Raw genomic sequence first — 23,103 nt, 5'->3', positions numbered from 1 at the left:
AAGAGGTGCTGTGACCACATCCTGTATAGTGAGTGAAAAAGGGTGGATCTTCTTCTTTGGCTTATGACCCAGCTAGATGTTTCCAGGGAGCCTGGGTATACCAAGGCCCAGTAAAGTCATGTGCCCTAGAGGGACCAGTACCTCTTGAGAGAGAAGTCAGGGAGCAGGGACCCCGTGAATGAGGCCAGCTAAAGATAGGATACTACCAGTAATAGTACTCTAGGAGAATAAGATAGGTAGGTTAGGTAGCAAGAGCAGCTTGGTTCCAATTAGGAGGTATAGCAAGGGGTAGCTCTCCCCTCAGGCAAGACTGGCCTGACGTATAAGGACACAGCCTAATAGATATTTAGGGCTAGTGAGTTCCCTGATCCTCTGTGTTTGGATTCAGGTCACAGTGCTGAGATCCTGACTGTGTATCTATCCAGGCGCTACGCTATCGCCTCAGGGAGTTCCACCGTGCTGTCTCTGAGGGACATGTTGTAGCCATGTCATAATTATCTGTGGCTTGTAACTACAAAAGCTGTGGATCATTTGTCTATGACAAATAAAAGTTTGTTCTGTTTGACTGCAAGAACCTCCTGGCGCCCATTTCTTTATTGGTTTATGCACAGTAGCCTGTGGGAGTTGTAGTTGCACTACACCGCACCTTCACTTCTTCCACTTTGTGAAGGCCCTGCCTTGAGTGCTAGAGTTGAGTGTAACCCATGCTCTAGTATACTAGCTGGTTGTAAAACCCGTTGGCCTGTATATCCAAAAACGTGTTATAATAGTGTGCTTTGTTCTTTCACTACTTTACTTAATCTGAATGGTTAGCGGCAGATAGGGATGATTGACGGGGAGATTTCTTGTGATTATTTATGCGCGACTGTGGGCGACAAATCTCCCAAAAATTGGAAATAACTGAAATTGCTGGTGGTTTGGGCAGTCTCTCTCTTAAAAGCCGCAAACGTTAGTGGCGGGGGAGGATCTAGCCCTCTGATTGAAACCAATGCCAAGGTCAGGAGATACTTATCCCAAGGAATGCTACCTTTATACTATGACCAGAGGTAAATAGTTAGGGACCACCATATGGGGTTTACCTTAACGTAGTAGGGTGGCAATTTTATGATCATAACTTTGTATAAACTAGAATATATATACTAAATTACTTATGAGATAGGGGACCAGGGAATGTGCGTTGATTAATTGGAAAAATCAGTTGCACTTCCATTGTATTTAAACACATTTTACTTAGCCTTGGAGTGCTCCCACGACCCCCCTTGATAACTACAAGTACATATATTTTTGTTGTTTTAAATACCTGTCATAAGTCACTATCGCCCCCCCCCTCGCTCCCCCAAATATTACTATTCTTCTTATCTGTTCATGTCGTAAACAGCACATAAGCTAATCATCTGTATACAATGTGATGAAAGTTCAGTTTCAGCAAGGATAAATCTCTGCCAATAAATGAAGGCCTAGCATATAACATCACACAGAAGACATACAAAAAAAAAAACTCAGTGGCAGCACTCATTTTTTCCCATTCTGTTTTGTTCGCTCCCTTTGAAGGAATGTACCAAGCATAAGGAAAGCTTGTCAACTGGTTAATCTGTGACAACATGTATTTATATAAGACATGATGAAAGATTGGATTGGCTGCTGTTAATACAGGTGTAATGTAAACATTGTGACAGCTCAAAATGTGTGCAAACTAGATAATCTGGTTAAGAATGCAGTTTGAAGGGATCTTTATTGGAGGAACCTAAAAAGAGAAAGAAGCATATTTCTAAAAATACCGGCTGCTTGGGTTATGGTCATATATGCAGAGGTGACATTGGACAGCAACTGAACGGCTTTATTTGAAACTCATCTAAACAAATACAAGTGTGGTGCGTGGCCCAACCAGCGATGTAGCTAGACATGTTAGTTCAGAGCTGCACTCTAAGGCTAAAACTTTTCGCATCTCCTGTAACAGCAGAGCACTGCCCGAGCCCAATGTCTCCCCCTAAAAGACAACACGATATACAAGATAAACTTGAAAAGGCTCAACGGCCTTAACAAGATCGAGGTGCGATATAATGCTCAAGTGCTCACAACTCACAAGAAGGCCAGCATGCGAATGCCTCCCCAACCGCAGGAGCCGACATGTGTTGGAAGTCTCGAACTGCCTAACCGCGCTCACAACCACCTTCCCAATGAACATCGAGGAGGTTAAAATAGACATCTGCCTGCTCCACCAATTCTTACAAAATATCCGAGTGAGAGTGAAAGAGGAAGAAAACAGGCTAAGCGCTGCTGAAGATGTACTCCCACCACTGCAAGTGACGGTACAGCAACTTAATGCTAAACTTACAGCTCTGCAGGCCTACACTGATGACCAAGAAATATGATGCGTCTAAGCAATTTTGACTGGTAGGCCTTCTGGAGCATACAGAAGGGGACCACCCAGAGACCTTCCTGAAGCAATTCCTGACCAATAACTTCGGCAGAGAAGCCTTCTCTAAGGCATTCGCAGTATAAAGTGTGCACCTAAACTACCGATACCTGGGGGGCATTCCAGAACCTTTATCGCTAAAATGCTCATCTACTGCGATACCATCCACCGCCTGGCCAGAGAGAAAGGACCCATCAAGTTTGAGAACACCAGCGTTTCCTTCTTCTCAGATTTCGCCATAGAGCTAAAAAAGAGAGGGGCAAATTCTCCCAAACAAAGAAGAGACTCCAGGAACTCTTAACGACTCATACGCAATGCTGTACCCCGCAAAGCTTCAGATCACCCACAATGGGAAAGCTTCATTCTTCACTTCTCCTGAAGTTGTCCACAACTGGTTCGAGACTACCTCGAAAAGGCAAATTCTCCCAGGAGGTTGTGAATATACAGAATCATACTGGTAGGACAAGACATACACGCACACAGACCTCTCAGTTGGAGAAACGGCACGTGAACCAAATAGTTTAGCCCCTCAACAGCTATGAGTGATGGGGTGGAATGTTAGAGGCCTCAATGATAAGGTTAAAAGAAAATTTTCAAAGCCGCACTCCCCTGATATACTCAGGAGACCCATGTCACTAGCGGCAAGATCCTTACCCCGCTGGACAGAATCTGCACAGAGGGATAAGTAAAGACTTAGGAGCATTTGCCCAAGGTAACACTTAGGCTGGGGGGAGGCGGCCAATGTAGGGTATGGGGGTAGGGTTTTTTTTTTAACTTTAGGGTTGAATTCTCCTTTAAAGGGATCCTGTCATAGGAAAACATGTTTTTTTCAAAACACACCAGTTAATAGTGCTGCTCCAGCAGAATTCTGCACTGAAATCCATTTCTCAAAAGAGCAAACAGATTTTTTTTATAATCAATTTTGAAATCTGACATGGGGCTAGACATTTTGTCAATTTCCCAGCTGCCCCTGGTCATGTGACTTTTGCCTGCACTTTAGGAGAGAAATGCTTTCTGGCAGGCTGCTGTTTTTCCTTCTCAATGTACCTGAATATGTCTCAGTGGGACATGGGTTTTTACTATTGAGTGTTGTTCTTAGATCTGCCAGGCAGCTGTTATCTTGTGTTAAGGAGCCGTTACCTTCCCATTGTTCTTTTGTTTGGCTGCTGGGGGAGGGAAAGGGAGGGGGTGATATCAATCCAACTTGCAGTACAGCAGTAAAGAGTGATTGAAGTTTATCAGAGCACAAGTCACATGACCAGGGTCAGCTGGGAAATTGACAAATGTCTAGCCCCATGTCAGATTTCAAAATTGAATATAAAAAAAAATCTGTTTGCTCTTTTGAGAAATGGATTTCAGTGCAGAATTCTGCTGGATCAACACTATTAACTGATTCATTTTGAAAACATGTTTTTCCCCATGACAGTATCCCTTTAAGGATTTAATTTGGTCAGACACTTTCCTGCTGAAAAAAGCGCATTTGAACTTTGTATAAATATTCCAATACAATACTGGGAACATCGTGGAGGAAGAGCTCAATATGTTCTTGAACTATAATAAACCTGTATGCATAGTCTCTTAAAATCACTGTCAAATTGAGGGAGCAAGGTAAAAGAAAAACAAAACATAGTAGGAACAAAGAAAACAATATTAGAAATATGAAAAAGGTACCCTTGTTACAAAATAAAAAGTATTATAATCTCCATAGACAATTTGGCAAAGATTTTTTTTCACAACTAATCTTTGAGCTCATATAAAATTTTTACTTGTAATATTTATAGTAATATTTCCTCCTTTGAGGGAACCTACAGTAAATAGTATATGGCATTTTCATCTGGTTCCTACATCAGAGTAAAGGAAAAGGTTGCGTAATTTAACAAGATGAACATGTAATTAACGACAACATGTAATGTGGACTTTGTGGCATGTACCGTATATACTTGAGTATAAGCCGAGGTACCTAATTTTACCTACGAAAACTGGGAAAACTTATTGACTCTAGTATAAGCCTAGACATAACTACAGCCCTGTCTCCCGCAGCACACATTGCGAAAACTGACCCCCCCCAGCGATCAACCGGACTTCTTTGCAAAGTTGATGGTGACAGAGAATTGCCAAACGGATTACTGTGTGCATTGTCCCACTGTCCTACTACCATGTGCAGAGGGTTCTGTGTGATATTGCAGTCACTGTTATTCTTTCATATAACCAACAGAGGGCGCACTGTTATTCTTTCATATAACCAACAGATGGTGCTGTGTGATATTGCAGTCACTGTTATTCTTTCATTTAACCAACAGATGACGCTGTGTGATATTGCAGTCACTGTTATTCTTTCATATAACCAACAGAGGGCGCACTGTTATTCTTTCATATAACCAACAGATGGCGATGTGTGATATTGCAGTCACTGTTATTCTTTGATATAACCAACAGAGGGCGCACTGTTATTCTTTCATATAACCAACAGATGGTGCTGTGTGATATTGCAGTCACTGTTATTCTTTCATATAACCAACAGATGACGCTGTGTGATATTGCAGTCACTGTTATTCTTTCATAACCAACAGATGGAGCTGTGTGATATTGCAGTCACTGTTATTCTTTGATATAACCAACAGAGGGTGCTGTGTGATATTGCAGTCACTGTTATTCTTTCATATAACCAACAGAGGGCACACTGTTATTCTTTCATACAACCAGGTATAGGAATGATTAAAAGTGACTGCAATCTCAGCTACTGCCCGCTGACCCGAGTATAAGCCGAGGTAGACTTTTTCAACAAATTTTGGATGCTGAAAAACTCGGCTTATACTCGAGTATATACGGTATGAGGAAGTAAGACAAGTAGATCAATAAAAAAAAAATAATAAAAAAAAGAAGCAGACCCCAAACAAGTTGTAATGGGAGGGCTGTTCAATTTTTACAGGGAAAGTGAATAGTGTGTGTTAAGTTCCGATAGTTTATATTTTTAATGCAAAATATATCATTTCTATTTTTTTGCCATGAATAGCTGCAGTATCTTTTTCAATCTCTTCACTGTGTAAATCTATCTGATTTGCAAATACAGGCCTAATATCTAAATATGAGAATCACATATTTAAGAATGTGCAATAATTCAAAACCAAAACAAAGTCTAGCTTTCCATAAAGAACCCAGAATGACTGCTAAAAAAGACCTTTATGTTTAATTTTTCAACATGAGCCTGCCATGGATTAACAGGGTTTTTATTGCTTAGTGCAATTTCAGAATTAAAGTGACTTCACTGGAAGACTATATTTTTATGTAGTACATTACATCATATATTATTGCCTAATTCTTTACAGCTTGGGCTTGCACAGGTTTCTGCTTATCTGACCTTGGAGAAAAGTATACAACAGATATACCCTGAAGCACTCAGGGAAGCCACCAGTGGACTCTCTATGATAAAAAAAGACAATGAGCTGGCGTGATTACAGGCATGTTGCAAATTCTTTCTGAAAGCTTTGACTTGTTATCAAGGTTCTAAATGGAAAACCACACAAAACAGGACATCATCAGAGGAAGCTGGAGTGGCTGCTGCATTCAAGTGATTTCAGAAATCTGTTCTGACTCTGTCACTTACCTCGTAGCCCTTTTCCAAGAGGAACTCAGCCAAGTAAGAACCATCCTGGAAAGAAAAAAATTGAAATAGGTCAGAGGCACAGGAAGCAAATTTACAAAACATTAGATTATACGTTTTGTGTCATTTTGTGGAGGAAACATTACAAATCTACAGTATTTAAAGAGAAATTGTTTACTCAACTAGCCACTCCAAAAAAAAAAAAAATATAAACACTTATTTTTTTATAAATAAAAGAAGGAAGCCTTGTATTCTAGAACTAGCAAATCATACATAAAGGACCCAGTACATTATCTGGTATTAAACTCACCACTTCCAATAGGGGGTCCAGGTGCACAACTAAAGAGGTCTCATTATTGCTTGAAAAAACCCAAGCTAGCATTTGACCATTTTTCCGGATAATATAGTCAGTGAATGACACTTTCCTTAGGGCTATAGCAAACCTGCAATAGTGACATTTACAATCCAACATCCTATAATCTAACATCATATACTATGGTCAAATGGATCAGCAGCCAATTAGCCTGAATGTATATTTCTAAAGTCTGGCAGGAAAGATACATAAATAGTAGTTTCAGTGCCCATGTTGGAACTGGTGTTATACCATTGCTTAAAAACTATGAATAAACAGCACCTGATGCAGTTCTCCCTGAGGCCAACATGATGGTCAAAATATCTACAGATGAGATAAATATGTATAATTAAAAATATCTAATCCCGCTGATACGATTAAACACTGAAATAGATAAATAAGCACTGTCTGCAAAATAACAAGTCAAAAAATGCTTTACTTAAAAACTAGAAAAGAAAACAAGACCAAATCACTCCATCCACTCAAATACATAAAATATTTGACAAAATATTTCTGTTAGTTACAGATTATGCAGTGTAATTACTTTTATCCAACATAAAACTTTATAAAAGTGGCTACAAATCTTTGAGACCCAAAGCAGTGGATGGGGAGGCAACCTGAAGACTGGTAAAGAGGAGATCTAAGGGTGAATGTTTATTTTCTTTCTTGAATATTTAATGGTTTTGCTTTCATTTGTAGATGAATACAGGTATAGGACCCATTATCCAAAATGCTTGGGACCTGGGGTTTTCCGGATAATGGATCTCTGTGTAATTTGAATCTTAATCATGTAAACATTAAATAAAGCCAATAGGCTGGTTTTGTGTCTAATAAGAATTAATTATATATCTTAGTTTGGATCGAGTTCAAGCTACTGTTTTATTATTAAAGAGAAAAAAGGAAATCATTTTTTAAAAATGTGGATTTGGAGATTTCTGTATAACGGGTTTCGGGATAACAGAACGTGTAATGTGTTTACAGGTAGCAAACTCTTTTTGCACTACAAATGGAAGTATAAATAAAAATGTCCAAGATCCTCTGTTTAACAGTTTCACATGGAAGAGAGTGAAGAACAGATTTTAAATGCTGGCTGAATGCAATGGTAAATGTAAAGCTATATTAGGATATGTTGAAGCGATCAGCTGGCTCTCGCATTTCTAACTATACAATGACATAGAATGTTCAGAGAACAGAATTCCCTTTAAAAAAAAAAAAGGTATAGATAAAAGCCACTGGAGTATATTAAGCATAAATTATTTGATCTACAAGTTTCAGAATGCTCTTATGATGAAAAGTGAAGAAAAAAAAATCGCTCCGTTGTACCAGAGTCGCCTGTGAAATGCAAATAATAATAGAGAGGTTGAAGTGCTACAGGAAAAATAAGAAAGGGGGAAATAGCTGTGTGGATTTAATAAGCTGATGTGAAACAGACCTGACCAGGATTGAACCCTGTCAATAAGGTCTTGTTCTTCTCACCCAAGCTATTTCTCAGACTTTCCAACCACACTGGAACATTCTGAACGAGCAGTGGCACTCGCTTCCTCACTACTTCCTTTCCAGCTCCATCAAGTGATAGGCCCGGGATTTGCAATGAGATGGAAACAAGCAGCAAGTGCTACTGGTGTCTGGCTGACACGCAACACAGCTGATTTACTGTCTGGCAATGTAACACACACCATGCAGATTGATGCAGAACTTCTACTGCACCCATAAGCCACAATTTACTTCTGGGTGTCAGTTTTCAATAAGGTACTGCAATACAGCAATTGTTAATGCCTATAATCGTAGCATTGATTCCAGCACAGTACCACTGCCAAGTAGCAGTAATGAAATCAGAAGAGAAGGAACATTTTAAGAGCTCTAAAAATGATAAAATACACATGTTTGTGTGTGGGGAGCTATAGCGAAGGGCCACCAGCTATTTGCTTCATTGATGTTTGACCATACAGGTCAGTGTGCTTGTGCAAACATGTGCATGTAAAGTATAGGGCTAACTGCAGAGAGGACAGTTGCACAGGTTCATACACCGACAGTTACAAAAGTAAATATCCACTGCATTAGATTACACTTACTGTCTATATTCATGGAATACTACCTACCTGTTACGTGCCGATTTGTAAGTAAAGCATGGGATCCATTATTTAGAATGACTGGTGATGAATAATGGGGGTTTCTGTAATTTGGATCACTATACTTAAAGGGGTGGTTCGTTTTTAAATTAACTTTTAGTATTATGTAGAGTGATATTCTCAGACCATTTGTAATTGGTTTTCATTTTTTATTATTTGGGTTTGAGTTTTGTTTTTAATTCAGCAGCTATCGAGTTTGCAATTTCATCTGGTTGCTAGGGCCAAAATTAACCTAGCAACTGGTATATGAATAGGAGAGTGCTGAATAGAAAGACAAATATAAATTAGCATAACAATAAGGGGCAGATTTATTAAGGGTCGAATAGTCAATTACAATTAGAATTTTCGAATTTTTTTTTGGGGCCAAAATTCACACATTAAATTTTAATCCTCCAATTCGAATGTAAATTTGAGTGCGAGATTCATCACACCTCGACCATGCAAACAGTTCTAATTCTAATTAGAATATTCGCCACCTAAAACCTGCCAAGCTTGTTTACAAGTCAATGGCAGAGGTCCACTGAACCATCTGAAAATTTTAATTGCCTTCCTGACATTCAAGTATTTTTCAAAGTCTATTCGATCGAATATTAGAAAAAAAAACAATTCACATAAATTCGAAATTCAACCTTTGATAAATCTGCCCATAAATGTGTAGTCTTACACATTTAGATGGGGTCAGTGACCCCCATGTGAAAGCTGGAAAGAGTCAGTAGAAGAAGGCAAAGAATTAAAAAAAAAAAAAAAAGTTGTGTAGAATTAGCCATTCTATAACATACTAAAAGTCAACTTAAAGGTGACCCCTTTAAGTCTACTAGAACATTTAAACATGAAATAAAGTCAATATAGATTTATGCTGGCTTAGCTGCCATAAAGTACAAGGTACAGTTAATTATTACAGAGACAAAGGGAAGAATTAAAAAAAAACAAAAAAAAACAATTAGAACTTTTTTTAAATGGATGCCACGGGAAATGGTCTTCCCAAAGCTTCCAGATAAGACATCCCATACCAGTACGGACACACTTGAGAAGGTGCAAGTAAAATGCATTTACTAGGTATAACAAGAAATTAAAAAAAATACCATAGCGGATATTAGATAAAATCTCTTAAAAGCAAATTAGGCCAGACACCAATAAAGCACCATCAGGTGCAGCAAAAAAAAACTGCTTCTAGTACTTTAAAAGCTGAATGTTTTTTAAACCAGTTTTTTAAACCAGAAATTTGACTCTTCTAGTGTGAGAGAGCACAATTGCTCTCTCCACACTACCAATCACCCTCCGGTGAAGGAAAAGGTAAGAGCCGTCACATGTACAGAACGCATTTTAGGACATCCTCCAACGAAATCCCTGTCCTGTATGCGATCTCCTATGCTAGAGGAATGCAACATCGCCTGCTTTTCATCGCACCCCTCGCTCAAAGCAGACGTTACACCTCGCTCCTCAGCTGTCAGCTCCTCATTCATCCGACCTGGGTCCACACTCCTCCCTTCTCAGCCATCCGAAATGTGTCCTGGTCCTCACTCCTCAGCCATCCGTCCGGGTGGTTGCTTCTCCCTCCTCAGCTTTTACTCCTCAGGGTGCGCATATTCAGCCTTATGCCCTGATTATAGTTACTTGTTCTCTGCATTTTTTTTTTTTTTTTAAGCTTTCGTATATTTTTATGTTATGTAATTTAGTGGAGGGCGAAGTGCGGAGGGCTGAAGAGGGAAAGCGGAAGGCCGAGTGCTGAGGAAAGAGGGTGGAAGGCTGAGCAGGGAGGGTAGAAGGCCGAGGACTGAGGGCAGGGGGCTGAGGAGGGAGTTCATATGGCCAAAGGCTGAGAAGGGAGGGTAGAGGACGGAGGTGTGACCGCAGCATTTGAGGATGAGTGACAGTAAAACCCCCGTTGCAGCATTCCTAAGCCATAGGACATCGCATAGAGGACAGGGATTTCCCAGGAGGATGTCCTAAAATGTGTACACAAGCCAATTAACAAGAGTTGTCTTTTGCTTTCCACACTTCTTCCTGTTACAGTTAGACCTGTAGAATTTCTCGTCTGGTGATCTCTGAGGCAACACAGAGACCATCACAAAATGGTGGTTCAAGGCAAGAGAGAGAGACATATATACATATATATATATATATATATATATATATATACATACACAAGTACCATTTAGCATTTTCCTCAAAATCTTACTTTTAAAATAACTGTTCTGAAATTGCTCAATGTTCCGGAAACTGCAGGAAAGACTGAAGAAACCTCCCAGTCTCATTTGGTCTTTCAACAGAGAATTTTAAAAGTATTTTTGATCATGTTAATAACCGTGTTAGAGCCAAACATCATACTGTAGTGCTCTTGTTTAAAGTCATACACTATGCCAGAAAAAGAAATTACTTCACAAGTTTATTTTCAGAAAGCTGGCATTTAAGTGATTTTGCACAGCAAGAATACCACTGAAAAAGGAACTTTATTGCTAAAAAGGTATACGTTAGGCAATTTGTTTCAGTGAATGCCCATAAAACAAACCTGAGGGGAAAACAGTTCTTTTAATTGTGCTGTAAATCTTCCACATGCATCATATACCATATAGTGTGTGGGTGTGTGTGCTACAATTTTCAGTGCTTCAGGAGAAGGGATAAAACTTTATACAGCTCTAAATGCTGGGTATGATGTGGTGCTGAAAACGCCTAACAGAACAATTCACAAATCATTTAGCGCCAAAAAAAAAACAAATGCATACATAAAATGGCTATGATCAGAACTGGCTGCAAGAATATAAGCAGGGCCTCCTTTACAGTTCAATAGCATCATATGAACACAGGTTGTACTTTTGTAACAACAATCAGATGCTGGCTTTTGCACTAAAGTTACCACATTCTACGCAGGCTAAAGTTATTACAGTATTTACCCATTATAAAGTATTATTTGTGGTTTGTTAAAATGCCCATTCCATTCGTGGAACTCATATGCAGACAACATTTACAATTAGTTCAAGGTATGGATGGACCTTGTGCTGTCTAAGGAAGGCAGGTAATGGGTACCCAAGGAGACACCCACATCTTGCTTTTACCATAATGGATAGAAAATGTGCCAGTTAGAAGATTCAAAGTTGGTCACAACCTGCTCAAGTGATTTCCAGTTTAGCAAGCAGGTGGCAAAATGCTGAAATTGGACCAGAAGTGGTTTGAATAGCATAAGTAAGTAATACAGACATGTCGCATGCGTGCATCGCTCGAGCCGCACGCAACATGTCTGATGTTCTGAAGATACAGGAAGTGAAGGAGAAATCGCAGGTAAGAACTACACATGAATTTCGTTGCATGGCGACGTGTGGGCTCGAGCCGCACCGTAGAGTTCTACCCTTAAGGGCACAAGCTCCTATCTTGGAGTGATGTACATGTCCTTTTGTAGTTCCCATTAGTTCATAGTTAAGCGAGTCAAGTTTCAGCTGCAATCTTAAGCTCCCTATCTGGTTTGCTGGCAAAGATGACAAAAGAAGGAACAGAAGCTGCAATACAAATAGTAAAAGTTAAATGTATCACACTTTGTGCAGCAGTTTCAAAAGCCTTTCATTAAACATGGTGTGAGTCAACAGATGCACCTGCACGGATTCTTAACCTATGTGTAGGGACCCAAAGGTGGGTTCCCATACTACTTAGGGCGGGTCTCCCTAAGCAACACTGAATACATTGCAATTATCTTCTACAACTCAAAAAAAAAACATAAATCGGGTGTATAAACCATTTTTGGCTAGTGAAACTTGTTCTACAACTGCATTAGCGTCCCCTAAAAAAAAAATGTAAGAACCTTTGCTTTAAAAAACTAAACCCTACCCATACAGACTCTCCTTGACCCTCCCCCCAAAGATCCCTCCCCACCAGAGCTTTTCTGCATCATCTTCTGCAAGTCTCCTGATCCTCTCTCTCAGTTTCCGATACGGATTTTGCAGGAGCATGCACACTAGAAGAAGATCCAGGACATAGATTGGACTATGCATGCTACTTCAAGATCTGTGACGCCGCTCTAACAGAAGAAGACCAGAAGACAGGGGAAGATGGCACCTTTCAACTCTGCTGCACAACTCTACAAATTTATTGTCAGCAGACAGGCAGACTTCTAAAAAAAAAAAAAAAAAGGGGGGGGGGCAGTGGAGGGAGGTGGAGGGTTTATTTCTCCTTTAATACTAGTTGATGTGCTAATCTGAGATAATGTATCTTTGCACCCTGCCATGTAAGCCCCTTAAAGTTAGGTCACCACACTAGCATTCTGTTTAGCTTTGATCCAAGATTTATATGACTTAAATAACGATCTAGTGGTTATATTTTATAATGTTGCCAGAATAATTTCTATTTCGATGCTTCAACTCTAGGCTGAAGTTGCAGAATGTTATAAAGCCATGGTAAACAAGACTAGTATAAAGCATCCCACAAATTTATAGATTTGGCCAATTATGGCATTTTAAGCTGATGTGCTGAACTACAGAGGAACCATCTACATAGACAGACCAAAAGTTAGAAAAGAACCGTCAATCTGAGTGAAATCATAAAATCTGTAGCAATATTGAGGTCTTAAAAAAATAGTCTGTGTAAAGAGAGGGCAAAATACTGAAAGGCAGGGATTGAGATCACCTGCTCCACACAAAGCTACACAACAGTAAATAATCAAAAACAGTAACAAATCTTATTAGGTTTCAAGTCAGCGATCACGTAGCTCTCTGGGGCCTGCAACCTGGAGAATGTCTTTCGCACTGAAAAGGAAGGTATCAGTAGCAAGATGGCTCAAGGAGACTGGTTACACCAAAGAGCTACCGAAATCTCAGGGATAACCAGCCAGGTCTCTCAAGCACTCCCACGAGAAAGCACAGACAGTAGTCAGACATCTGTAGACCGGTATTTATAGAAATGTTAAAAAGGTCTTTGAGACTCCTCCACTACACAAATTTCCACAGCCAAACTAAATTCCAATGCTGGAAAACAAATTTCCAGACATCTGTTGCTTTATATCCCAGCTTGCACGTTCAAAGCTGGCACTTCATTTTAAGTCAATTCAGATTGCAGTGTATATTTCTATATGTAACATGTTCAGACTATATTACTGTTCAGAATTTCAGCTAAAAGCCCAGCCCATCAGTTGGCAAAAATCCCTCTCTACCAGGATTTGGACCCACCTCACTGTTCATATAAAAAGCTTACAGACATGGAATACTCATTTTAGTTTATTGTAGCCAGTGCTTTAAACTTCACAGCTGAAGCATGCCAAAAGAGGCTGCAATTCAAAACTGCTGAAAATTGCCTGCTTGACGTTTATGGCACCAGTTTCCTATCACTTTACCTTTACTCAGTCTCCCTTAATCAATCTCCTGTTGCCATTATAGTTGATTGGCATACATGCTTAAATCGCTACATCTGAAATTAAATGGACTTCTTATTAACCCTTCAACCAAAATTGTTAGGACCATCTGGGGATGCTGTATTTCCATAATGTGGAACACCATACCTTACAAGCATTATAAGTAGATTATATCAAATGTGTAAAAAAAAAAATAACTAAGCTTTCGTAGAATTTCAAAGTAAATTTTTGGGTAATTTGACCATCGAATAGGCTATATTCGACCATTGGATTCGAAGTAAAAATCGTTAGAATATTCGACCCTTCAATAATCGAAGTACTGTCTCTTTAAAAGAAAACTTTGACTTCATACTTCGTCAAATTAAAGCTACCGAAGTGCAATGTTAGCCTACGGGGACCTTCCAAAGCACTTTTCTAAGTTTTGTTTGGTTGAATAAAAATCCTTCGATCGATCACTTAAAATCCTTCGAATCAAACGATTTAATAGTTCGATCAAACGATTTCTATTCGATCGTTCGAACGCTAAAAATTCTGTGAAAATCCTTCGACTTAGATATTTGAAGTCGAAGGATTTCAATTCGAGGGTCGAATTTCGAAGTTTTTTTAACTTCGAAATTCGAACCTTAGTAAATCTGCCCCTAAGTGTCATGTGGTAAGACACACACTAAGAAGGCATTTGCCTGTCCCATAGAGCTTACAAACGAAGTAACAGTACCCATTTAAATGTAGTGGAGGAGAATGTTTACGCACCACACTGTAGTCTAAATTAATGAAAAATTATAATGATAAAACCTACTAACGCAAACATTGTCAAATTTGTACTTTAGAGTTTTATCTATTTCAAAGTCGAATGCTACATTAAGTTATATCTGAAAGCACAGTAATTGCACAATAAATCTTAGATTGAAATTATCATAAGAGTTGTACAAGAGGAAAATAAGTCATGGGAAAAGATTGAAAAATGGCAGAAGCTTAGATTTCTGTTGCCTGATTTGTATGCAGTCTCCAGATGCTGCTTTCCTCCGATTATAACAAGGGACAGGAAAGTGCATGCTGCTAAGGAACTATTACCCGTTCAAACCTTTTACTCTATTTTGGCATTTGATAAAGGGGCTCAAATCCTGGAAGATTTCCAGAAAAGACTTGAACTTTCATAGTCTGTAGCAGAAAATAATCAAAAAGATGAGTGGATGTCCTGTGTTACAAAACCTTAACTTTTGGTCGGAATTTATGCTGGACAGCCCCTTGAAAATGTCTCCCTTATCATTCGAAAGGAAGCATCTTACTTCCTCAATTTCAAGAGATCCTAATTTGACTTTTTACCCTACCTGTGTCCCAAGTGACTGCAAAAACAGTTTCTCACTCCCAAAAGTGCTACAAATTAAAGAACACTTATTGAACAGAAGGAATTTGGAAAGAAGTTTCCTACTTTCTTTTTTTCAATTAAACTAACACCCAAGGTAAAATCTATTAAATTAATGTAATAGACATTTTCTTCTTATCTAAACATAAAAAAAAAAAAAAAAAAAAAAAAATGTTTGCAGTATATGGAGAGAGAAAATAAAGAAACAGACTTGGCAGAAAGCAACTACTACCAAATAGATTTTTTTTTTTTTTTTAAAGGTTATGTTTTATTTGCTTTTAATAAACATTACAAACAAGAAAAAATAAAAGTAATAAATCTATAAACATGTGCATAGTTAAGACATGTGTCACTGGTCCATAATTATTTGCTTTCAATTGGTACAGCATAGATTGAGGGTAAATTAGCATCAGAAGACATTACAGGTATAGTGCAAGCATATATATTATCCGGTTGCATGATAAATTCTCGTTTGCACGCCCGGTCCCATTTCCCACCAAGGACTCCATATCTTTTGAAATTTATCTGCAGTGCCTCTCGCTTCATGAGTAAGCTCTATTTTGGGTATAGTTGAATCAACAAGGTTAATCCAGGAGTCCTTTGTGGGAGGGGTAGGTCCCATCCAGTGCATAATCACACATTTTTTAGCATAGAATAATAACGCTCTAAACCTTAATCTCGCACAGACAGTGGGTACAAGGTGTTCCACTACACCCAGGAGACACACAATGGGGGAGAGTATATGGGGGAATTAGAGTGTGTTCGCTAACGAGGCCATTACTTGCGACCAGTAAGTATTTATCACTGGGCAAGACCAGATCATATGTAGAAAATTGGCTACTGGAGTTCCACATCTGGGGCAGGAGTCAGTGTCCGTCTTACCCATTGCCTTTAGTTTAAGCGGGGTGATATAGAGTTGATGGAACACCTTGTAATGAATCAGCCTATCCCTTATTGCTATTAAGCTTTTATACATAGTTTATGTTGCCTCGTTCCAGTCATCCTGGGACAGTTCTGGAATGTTAGTCTTCCACCGTACCTGAGCTGTATGGAAAGGAGGGGGGACACTGGCTAGCAGGTTTTTGTATAGCCTGGACACCAACTTAACTGGTTGTTCAGCTATGAGGGTTTCTTCAATTGTCATTGTGGCAAGGACAGGAGAAAGTGTACCAAACTGGGCCTTAAAAGTGTGTCGAATTTGGAAATATCGAAAAAGTGGGAGGGTCTGAGAGGTGCATTTGGCTTGTAGTTCAGTATGTGAAGGGAAGGTACTGTTTTGCAGAAGATCGCCCAGGTATTTAATGCCCTGCCTTGGTCCGAAGAGGAAGACCAAATAGATTTTTAATCACAACATAATGATTTTAATTTCCAAATTTTGACATCAGTTAAATATAGATACTGCCAGGCTTCTATAACTATAAGAAACATGTCAGTACAGACTATCCAGTTAAGTGCTCCTAATATGCCCCAGCTCTGTGATACTTAACAAAAGGTAAAAAACATTGGTGGTGCCAATTCCCTAGTGATTGAAAGCACTTTTTACCCCAAGGTCACATGTGGCCTTGGGTACTTTTTGAGGAGAGCGGACATCTTTTTCTTTGGTCCCAAACATTCAACTAGATCAATCGACCTCCAGTTCTTAAGGTGGCCATAGACACACAGATCCGATCGTAAGAATCGAGGATCCGTACGATTTTCGGCTCGTGTGTGGCGTCTGCCGACATCTTTCACCCGGCGGAGATCGGCCGTTTGGTCGATCGGTCAGGTTTGATTTTGACCCGACCGATCTCGCCGGAGCTCATGGAACATCGCAATCTGATCGTTCGGCCATACGGCCGAACAATTAGATTACCCCCGATATAGCCATGCCTGTTAATGGCATATCGGGGAAAGATCCGCTCGTTTGGCAACATCGCCAAACGAGCGGATCTTTGCATCTATGGCCACCTTTACCAACATAAAGAATCCGGATTTCCTGTGCTTACAGGCACTCCTTACAATATTCAGAGCAGCAGGACTAGATAGTGGGCTCAAACACTCCATGAATCTCCATCAGCTTTTCTAGCCATGCAAAAAACAGGTTAATGAAGCGGGCAGAGCCAATTCATACTGTATTGTAGAATTTTTAATTGTACTATTATAAGCCAATAGTTTACTTTGTAATGAGAATACTGTGAAGATGTTGTATGGAATGTTATAGAGACATCTATTCGACTTGCCAATCTTTGCGTTTCACATATGAAATAGCAGGGACACCCGTCTACCGCAAAAATACTTACCACAAACTGGCTCTGCAGCAGAATCCTTGTGCACTGAAGACTACAAAGCAAATAGGGCAAACAGAAATTCCTTTATCTATAATAATGCAAGTAGGTCTGCCAGAAATAACTGCAGAGATGAAGGAGACAAAACAATTTCTAGATATCATCCATATACCTTCCTAAACATTCATTCTAAAAGATTAAAAACTATAAATTGAGTTAACCCCCCCAAATTTACAATCTTGGTTCTTTCATTTCTCTGCATTCTGAGTATTGCAAACGCAACAGCCATTTAAGACCCTATGATGTCCCCATTTCTCCTCTGTACATGTGCACCTAGCCCTGGGGTCATGATGCAATGATTCGAATATTGCACATGCTTGAGCTGATCATTTGACCATGTGCAAATCTACATTTTTGTGAGATTTTTCTGTAGTATTATATTAAAGTAAAGCTCCAGGGAGTGTGCAAAATGTAGATGCTGAATATGGATTTTTGTTAACCACTCATTTACACACATTTCCATTTTGTACTGCTTTAATAAAAAATTCCCCAAAACCATACTAGCACCCACCAGTACAACCACTTTTGGTTTTTTTAGGCTGTGCAGAAAAGCTGGGAGACTCTGAAATGAGTACTTTAGAATGACACCCAGCATCTAGACAGGCAGTGGCAGAACAACACAAATATCTAGAGTTGCGAGCTAAATATATTCTCGCGAGTGCAGCTGCTGGGGAGGAGACGCATAACCAGGCCATACAGTTTGGGGAGCTCCGTCAGACCTATCCCTTCCTTTTTACGTGTGCTGAAATTGCAAAATAACGCAAAAACCAAAACATAAAAAATTAAAACCAATTGCAAATTATTTTTATATACTTTTGTTTGCACAAGACCCACAGAATGTGCAAAATTACTTGAAATCTTTTTTTCCGGAGACACCGATTACATTGTTTTTAATGTAAAAGGATAAATATAAATAATAAAAATCTAAAACTGAAGCAATAAAAGTTACATTTATAAAGCACAATAACAAAGTATCATTGAATTCAGTTTAAAGCATAAATATCTCTTAGCACTTTATGGAGAAAAATGTTAGAATGCTTTTAGTCTCTCTGTAGTCCTTTCCTCTTACTTCCCCCTGTAGTAGCTGTAATTTAAAATACATGGCAGAGCTACAATCCACATTTGGCCAGCCTTGCCCTAAAATTAAGCTACTATGGAAAAAGGTCTGAAATATAATCAGCTATGTTATTAAGTTTCACTTACTGTTCAATCCCTGAGTGATACTTAATAAATCAGTGCCAGGTGTAGGTCGATATGCTGTCATGGATTTAACCACACATAATACTTCAGTTACTAATTGTGATAGAGCTATGGCTTTGAATAAACCAAGTCTCCTTACATTGTATTCACTTAAAGAAAGTCTAGTAAATGATGATGACAAATAAGCCTAAAACAGCAATTCCCATAACTTTCTTTAGCTATACACCACTAAAACATATGAGAATCAACAATTTCAATGTGTAGAAATATATAAGCTTTATTTGCCAGTAGGCACAAGGGCATCAATTCCAATTAGAAGGAAGGTGGTTCCATCTTCATATTTAGAAAGTCTTTTATTTTTTTTTTATTTTTTTTTACAGGGAGAGCTGTGAATTAGTGATACGCGAATTTATTTGCCAGGCATGGATTCACAGCGAAATTCCGCACTTCGCCACCTGCAAATTTTTTTCATGAAACGGTGGCAAAAATCCGCTGCAGAAAAAAAAAAAAAATTATCGCACGTAAAAAAAATAAATAAGTTTTGACGCCCATTGACTTCAATGCATTTCGCTTATTTTTCGGCAAAGCAAAATAGGACAGATTCGCTCATCACTTTTGTGGAATTATCTCCCTTAATCAATTGGACTGGCAAATACATTAGATAGCTTCAAGAAGAGGTTGGATTGCTTTTTGGTAAGATAGGAAATACAGGGTTATTGAAAACTGCTCTTAGTACAAGTTGATACACGGACTGGTCTGGTTTGACTAATAAGCCTCTATTATAATTAGACAATTACAATATTACAATTGACGAAAAAATATATACCTATTATCACCAAAGTGTGCACTAATTGTATAACTCAGTAAGTTCATAACACTGTAAACACAGTGGGAGCTCCTCTGGGTATTAAAATAACAACTAAATACAAAACCATATTAGAACGGAGGAATTCTATTGAGGGCTCACACAAGTATACAGTTATCAAAAAAGCTCACTTTATTATTACAACATTAAAAACAGACATGTACTTAAAAAAAAAACATACAAAAGGATCAGTGACACATGAGTCCTTAAAGGGATATTGCCATGATTTTTATGGTGTAGTTTTTATTTCTAAATGACTGTTTAAACTGCAGCGAATTCACTGTACCATATTAAATTATTCTTCCTGAACCAAGAAGCATTTTTTTTTTTTTACTTGTAATATTGGTGTGTAGGCAGCCATCTCAGGTCATTTTGACTGATCCTGTGCTTTTAGAAAGAGCTTCATGATGGAACTGCTTTCAGGCAGGCTATTGTTTCTCCAATTCAATGTAACTGGAGGAGTTGCAACGGGACTTTTTAGTATGGAGTGCTGTTCTTATGTCTACCAGGGAGTGGCTATCTTGTGTCAGGGAGCGGTTATCTGGTTACCTTCCCATTGTTCTATTGTTAGACTACTGGGGGGAAAGGGAGTGGGTTGATATCACTCCAACTTGCAGTACAGCCGTAAAGAGTAACTGAAGTTTTATAAGAGCACAAGTCACATGACTAGGGGCATCTGGGAAATGATCAATATGTCTAGTCCCATGCCAAATTTCAAAATGAAATAAAAAAAATAAAAAAATAAAAATATGTTTGTTCTTTAGAAAAACAGATTTCAATGTAGAATGAACAGATTTCAATGTAGAGCACTATTAACTGATGTGTTTTTTAAAAAAAAAAACAAAAAAAAAAAACAAAACAAAGATTCTCACCTACCACGACCAACAACAATGCGCATTTCGTCGAATGGAATTCCTCAGAGGGGAAGGAGTCAATACAACTTACTATGCCTGTATTAACCCTATTGCTGCAAATCTTTTCTAATAGATGTGCCCTCTACCTCCCCCAGTTCACCACTTACTAAGCAGTGCCACTTTTGACACAAATTGAAGAAAAGTAGCTTCCCGGGTTTTGTCATACTTGGTGGGGGGGGGAGCAAAATTGATAGGCTGGGACACAGTTTACATTTGCCCTCCATCCTATCAGAAAACTATCAGTTTATATAGTCAATTCAGTTGCTTTTTACTGCTATACTGCAACAGCCTATCAACAGAACAATGAGCAGCTAAAAAGATACCAGCTCCCCAACACCTCTGCTGAAGGATTTGTTTGCATTGCTAAACCTAGGTTGTGGTAAATACAATGGGAAGGGGAGAAACAATAGCCGTTTTAAAGCAGTTCTATCCTGAAGTGGTGGCTCCTTCTCAAAGCTCAGAAACCAGCATAATGCACTGGAATAGCTGCCTCCACACCAATATAACAGCTAAAAATGTAAGAATAACTAAGAATAACATTTTAAATGGTAAATTATTTGCAATGTAAACATACTTTAGGTTATCAGCTAGGCTGGGGGGAGGAGTGTCTACATAGGGTAGGTGGGTAGGGATTTTTTTAGTTAAGGGTTGAATTCTCCTTTAATATGAATTAATACATTTACTTTAAAAAATATCTGTGGCTTAAAAACTTTATGTAAATACAACTACTTAAAAACAATCATGCAATGTATCAAGGCTCATCTCCTGCATGGATTTATTAAGTGATAAGTGTAAGTGGAGATAATTCATAAACACTGGACAAATTTGCACCTAGGAAGTAAATCAAGTTACTATGAGTAGATTCCTTTCTTTTTACTATGTATACATTTTTGCCGCATTGCCACTGCAGAGCAATTTACATACTCGTGTCTCGTTTTTAAAAGATAAATTCATTGATAAAGAATGTCAAGTTATATAACCGTAAAGACCATCATTTAAAATCGTAGTCAAGAAAAAAATAAGATTAGACATCTAGTAGGACAAAAAAACAACTGCAACTGGAAATATGCAGAAAAACCAGCCACCTACCGATGGACTACATACAATATAGAATGCAAAGAAGCTAATGTCACACCACAACTGATGCAAAACTGCCACAGAAGGGGTAATGCATAATGGTACAAGTATGGGATCAGTTATCCAGAAACCTCAGATTTATTGAAAGGCAGTCTCCCAAAGACTCCATTTTATCCACATAATCCAAATTTTTAAAAATGATTTCCTTTTTCTCTGTAGTAATACAACATTACCTTGTACTTGATCCAAAGTAAGATATAATCTTTATTGGAAGCAAAACCAGCCTATTGGGTTTATTTAATGTTTAAATGATTTTCTAGTAGACCTAAGGTATGAAGACCCAAATTACGAAAATACCGTTATCCAGAAAACACCAGCTCCCGAGCATTCTGGATAACAGGTCCCATACCTGTACTTGAAACAAAAATGTAACCAAAAAAAATTATATATTGATAGAGAATAATGTCTGGACCTCATAGTATACAACACTTTCTCATAGCATTAGTAAAAAACCCAAGACAGTATGCTAGAAAATCTTCCCCTCCAATTGCTTAATATGGGTTAGCAATTTGTCAGTAAAGACCCTTCATTTGTGAAGTGGTGTACTGGTGGAACAAAGCCTAACTTTTTCTCACTAGGGAAAAGGAATGTTATAAAAATGTTTTCATAAATATATTTTCATAAATATTTACAAAAAAAATAAAAAAAATATAAAAAGGTTTTTATCTGCTAGAAAGTTCCAAATGATAGAAACGCCATCTCGTAAATTCAATTAAACATCTATTGTTTAAAAAAAATATATATTTTTTTTTCTAATAACACAGTACCTTATACTTGATCTTTATCCTCACTATGCTACATCAATCCATAATGGCAGCAAAACAATTCTTCTGGGTTTATTTAATGTTTAAATGTTTTCCTCTTTACCAGAATTAACCCTTTAAGTGCCACAAAACGTAGAATCTACGTTCTGTGGATCAAAGGACCAAAGTGCCACAGATCGTAGATTCTACGTTCTGCAGCACTTCCGGGTTTGCGAGCGGAGGAGCGGCTGTTAGAGCCGCTCGCTCCGCTCCTTCACGATCCCCTGCCCCTAGACAACGAGCAGAGCAGGGGATCGTGTGGCCCCTGGGGCGCGATCGCCCAGGGGCCCCAAAGCAGCAGCAGGGACGCGTTTCCTATGCGTCCTGCTGCTGCCTGCGCTGCACTTCCGCCCAGCTCCGCCCCCACATGGCTGATGACCGTTGGAGCTGCAGATCTGCTGCGTGGAGCCCTCTCTCATCGATCTGAGGCATCTACCCCAGGTAAGTGTAACATTTGCACACACAAAAACACACAAACACACCAACACACACTTATTACAGTAATATACACTTACATTCACACACACTCACACATAGATTTTTGGGGATTGGGGGGGTCACACACACTCACAGCACCCATGTACACTTGCACACGCGCAAATAACATGCAATTTACCCGTTGTGCACACGCATATGTACATATATGGCTTTGTGGCTTTTTTTTTTT

General features: G+C 38.7%; 1 protein-coding gene across 1 annotated transcript in view; it reads right to left on the bottom strand.

Annotated features, from left to right (window-relative positions):
- Nucleotides 1–23,103, bottom strand: part of gmds.S (GDP-mannose 4,6-dehydratase S homeolog) — a 370,681-nt gene that overhangs the window by 318,908 nt on the left and 28,670 nt on the right. The window contains exon 2 of the mRNA NM_001092144.1: nucleotides 6,021–6,065. Coding sequence (NP_001085613.1) covers nucleotides 6,021–6,065 — 45 coding nt within the window. The remainder of the gene's footprint in view (nucleotides 1–6,020; nucleotides 6,066–23,103) is intronic.

The sequence above is a fragment of the Xenopus laevis genome, chromosome 6S, assembly GCF_017654675.1.
Source record: "Xenopus laevis strain J_2021 chromosome 6S, Xenopus_laevis_v10.1, whole genome shotgun sequence".
Lineage (NCBI taxonomy): Eukaryota > Metazoa > Chordata > Amphibia > Anura > Pipidae > Xenopus > Xenopus laevis.
This window is presented reverse-complemented; position numbering and strand designations above follow the sequence as displayed.